At 57.4% G+C, this 4045-nt stretch overlaps 1 protein-coding gene across 1 annotated transcript in view; it reads right to left on the bottom strand.

The window, feature by feature from the left end:
• Positions 1-720: 720 nt before the first annotated feature.
• Positions 721-4045, bottom strand: part of LOC147095433 (tyrosinase-like) — a 9514-nt gene continuing 6189 nt past the window's right edge. The window contains exon 4 of the mRNA XM_085973635.1: positions 721-904. Coding sequence (XP_085829761.1) covers positions 721-904 — 184 coding nt within the window. The remainder of the gene's footprint in view (positions 905-4045) is intronic.

Raw genomic sequence — 4045 nt, 5'->3', positions numbered from 1 at the left:
GCATCACTGGCATAGCCGGCATTGATTGCCCATCCCGAGTTGCCCTTGAGAAGGTAATGGTGAGCCGCCTTCTTGAACCGCTGCAGTCCGTGAAGTGAAGGAGCTCCCACAGTGCTGTCAGTTCGGGAGTTCCAGGGCTTTGACCCAGCGACCATGAAGTAACGGCTGACATATGTCCGAGACGGGAAATTGGGGTGGTGGCCGCCTTTCGGATGCGACATTAAAGGGAGGGCCCCGTCGGCTCTCTCGGGTGGACGTAAAAGATCCCATGGCTTTATTTAGAAGAAGAGCAGGGGATTTACCAATATTTATCCCTCAATCAACAAAACTAAAACAGATGAGCTGGTCATTATCACATTGCTGTTAGTGGGAGCTTGCTGTGTGCAAATTGGCTGCCGCATTTCCTACATTACACCAGTGACTCCACTTCAAAAGTAGTACTTCATTGGCTGTGAAGCTCGTTGGGACGTCCTGAGGTCGTGAAAGGCGCTATAGAAATGCAAGTCTTTTATCTTGAGATATGGGCATCCACCTTGGATGGTGAGCCCTCCAGATGTTGATGGTGGAGGACTCGGTGATGAGGGGGGCAATGGAAGTCCAGAGGGAGATGGTGGGAGAGTGGTAACCATGGGTTTCGCGTGTCCCACCAGCCCCCACTGCCAGTCCCACGTGGAGAGGGAGGCCAAGAACGGTCAGCTTGATGTGGGCCGAGAGGTCAGTTCAGACGGTCATGTTGGAGTAGGTGTAGCCGAATTCCAGCGAGGTCCTCATGAAGTCTCGGTTCGAGGCCACCGGGATGAAGGGGGGCATCCTATCGTCGCCCCGGTGCCCGTGAGGGACGGAGGGGTCCAGGGGGTACAAGGAGACGTTGCCAGGGTGGGCACGGAGCCACATCTCAAAGATCCTGCCCGTTAACAACCCGGAATAAAGAGAGAGAGAGAGAGACCGCAATCAGATCCTCGAAATACCATTCTGACACTCTCCGGTACCCTCCCTCCTCTGACATTCCCCTCCCCCTGACACCCCACGACAGGAGCAGGAGGAGGCCATTCAGCACCTCGAGCCTGGTACACAGGAGCGGGAGGAGGCAGTTCAGCCCCTCGAGCCTGTTACACAGGAAGAGGAGGAGGCCATTCAGCCCCTCGAGCCCGTTACACCGGAACAGGAGGAGGCCATTCAGCCCCTCGAGTCTGTTACACAGGAACAGGAGGAGGCCGTTCAGCCCCTCAAGCCCGTTACACCGGAACAGGAGGAGGCCATTCAGCCGCTCGAACCTGTTATACAGAAACAGAAGGAGGCCATACAGCCCCTCGAGTCTGGTACACAGGAGCGGGAGGAGGCCATTCAGCCCCTTGAGTCTGTTACACAGGAACAGGAGGTGGCCGTTCAGCACCCCGAGATGTCTGTTACACAGGAACAGGAGGAGGCCATTCAGCCCCTCGAGTCCGTTACACAGGAACAGGAGGTGGCCGTTCAGCACCCCGAGATGTCTGTTACACAGGAACAGGAGGAGGCCATTCAGCCCCTTGAGTCTGTTACACAGGAACAGGAGGTGGCCGTTCAGCACCCCGAGATGTCTGTTACACAGGAACAGGAGGAGGCCATTCAGCCCCTCGAGTCCGTTACACAGGAACAGGAGGTGGCCGTTCAGCCCCTCAAGGCTGTTACACAGGAACAGGAGGTGGCCGTTCAGCACCCCGAGATGTCTGTTACACAGGAACAGGAGGAGGCCATTCAGCCCCTCGAGTCCGTTACACAGGAACAGGAGGTGGCCGTTCAGCCCCTCAAGGCTGTTACACAGGAACAGCAGGAGGCCATTCAGCTCCTCGAGTCTGTTCCCCACCATTCAATCAGATCGTAGCTGATCCTCCTTTCTAGGAGTGCATTTGCCCCGCCCCCACACCCCTTTCTCCTTGTGTCAGGGAGTGGGGTAATTCAACCGTGTGAGGGAGAGTGGGAATTGTGGCTCATCGGTAACCTCGCGATCTAACACTCCAGGAAATGGAATCCAGGCTCTCGGCCCAACTCTGACCCTTCGCCTCCCTCCCTCTCTCCTCCCTCTCTCCTCCCTGTCCCCTTCACTCCTCCCTCCCTCCTCCTCTGTCCCCTTCATCCCTCTATCCTCCCTCCCTCTCTCTCCCCTCCCTCTCTCCTCCCTCCATCCACCTCTCCTCCCTTCATCCACTTCTCCTCCCTTCCTCGCTCTCTCCTCCCTCCCTCTCCCTCTGTCCGCTTCATCACTCTCTCCTCCCTCCCTCCCCCTCTGCCCCTCCATCCCTCTCTCCTTCCTCCCTCTCTCCTCCATCCACCTATCCTCCCTCCCTCCTCCCTTCCTCTCTCCCCCTCTGCCCCTCCATCCCTCTCTCTCCCTCCCCTCCATCTCCCTCCATCTACCTCTCCCCCTCCCTCTCTCCTCCCTCCCTTCCCTCCATCCCTCCCTCTCCTCCCTCCATCTGCCTCTTCCCCCTCCATCCACCTCTCCCCCTCCCTCCCCATCCCTCTCCCCCTCCAACTCTCCCCCTCCCTCTCCTTCCTCCCTCCACCTCCTCCCTCCCTCTCCCACTCCCTCTCCTCTCTCCCTCTCCTCCCTCTCTTTTCCTCTCCTCCCTCTCCTCCACCCCTCCCCCTCCCTCTCACTCTCCTCCTCCTCCCTCCCTCTCTCCCTCTGATTGAATGGTGGAACAGGCTCGAGGGGCTAAATGGCCTCCTCCTGTTCCTAGCTCAACTTCCACTGGTTCTGGCAATGTCTGACCCTCCCGTTAAATATCTGGCCTACCACTTACTATCTGACGCTGAATCAGACAGTTCGTAAGCTCGGCATCCAACCTGACCCTGAAATGAGCTTCTGACACCCACGTCACTAAGACCGCCTATTTCCACCTCCATAACATCACCCAACTCCGCCCCTGCCTCAGCTCATCTGCTGCTGAAACCCTCATCCATGCCTTTGTTACCTCCAGACTTGACTATTCCAACGCGGCCTCCCAACTTCCACCCTCCGTAACCATCAGCCCATCCAAACCTCCTGGCTGTCCCGTGTCCTAACTCGCACCAAGTCCCGTTAAGCCATAGCCCCTGTGCTCGCTGACCGACATTGGCTCCCGGTTAAGCAACGCCTCGATATTAAAATTCCCATCCTTGTTTTCAAATCCCTCCATGGCCTCGTCCCTCCCTATCTCTGTAACCTCCTCCAGCCCTACAACCCTCCCTATCTCTGTAAACTCCTCCAGCCCTACAACCCTCCCAATCTCTGTATCCTCCTCCAGCCCTACAACCCTCCCAATCTCTGTATCCTCCTCCAGCCCGACAACCCTCCCTATCTCTGTAACCACCTCCAGTCCCTACAACCCTCCCAATCTCTGTATCCTCCTCCAGCCCTACAACCCTCCCTATCTCTGTAAACTCCTCCAGCCCCTACAACCCTCCCGATCTCTGCATCCTCCTCCAGCCCCTACAACCCTCCAAGATCTCTGTAACCTCCTCCAGCCCCTACAACCCTCCAAATCTCTGTATCCTCCTCCAGCCCTACAACCCTCCCTATCTCTGTAACCACCTCCAGCCCTACAACCCTCCCGATCTCTGTAACCACCTCCAGTCCCTACAACCCTCCCTATCTCTGTAACCCCCTCCAGCCCCTACAACCCTCCCTATCTCTGTAACCACCTCCAGTCCCTACAACCCTCTCTATCTCTGTAACCTCCTCCAGCCCTACAACCCTCCCTATCTCTGTAACCACCTCCAGCCCTACAACCCTCCCTATCTCTGTAACCACCTCCAGCCCTACAACCCTCCCGATCTCTGTAACCCCCTCCAGCCCTACAACCCTCCCGATCTCTGTAACCCCCTCCAGTCCCTACAACCCTCCTTATCTCTGTAACCTCCTCCAGCCCTACAACCCTCCAAGATCTCTGCGCGCCTCTATTTCCAGCCTCTTGCGCATCCCCCGATTTCCATCGCTCCACCATTGGCGGCCATGCCTTCAGCAGCCTGGGCCCCAAGCTCTGGAATTCCCTCCCTAAACCTCTCCGCCTCTCTCTCCTCCTTA

This window comes from Somniosus microcephalus, unplaced genomic scaffold (genome assembly GCF_052327205.1).
Source record: "Somniosus microcephalus isolate GS21.2 unplaced genomic scaffold, FLI_Smic_1.0 unresolved_chr1, whole genome shotgun sequence".
In the NCBI taxonomy this organism is placed as follows: Eukaryota; Metazoa; Chordata; class Chondrichthyes; order Squaliformes; family Somniosidae; genus Somniosus; species Somniosus microcephalus.
Note: the sequence above shows the minus strand (reverse complement) of the source record. Positions and strands in the feature narration are given on the sequence as shown.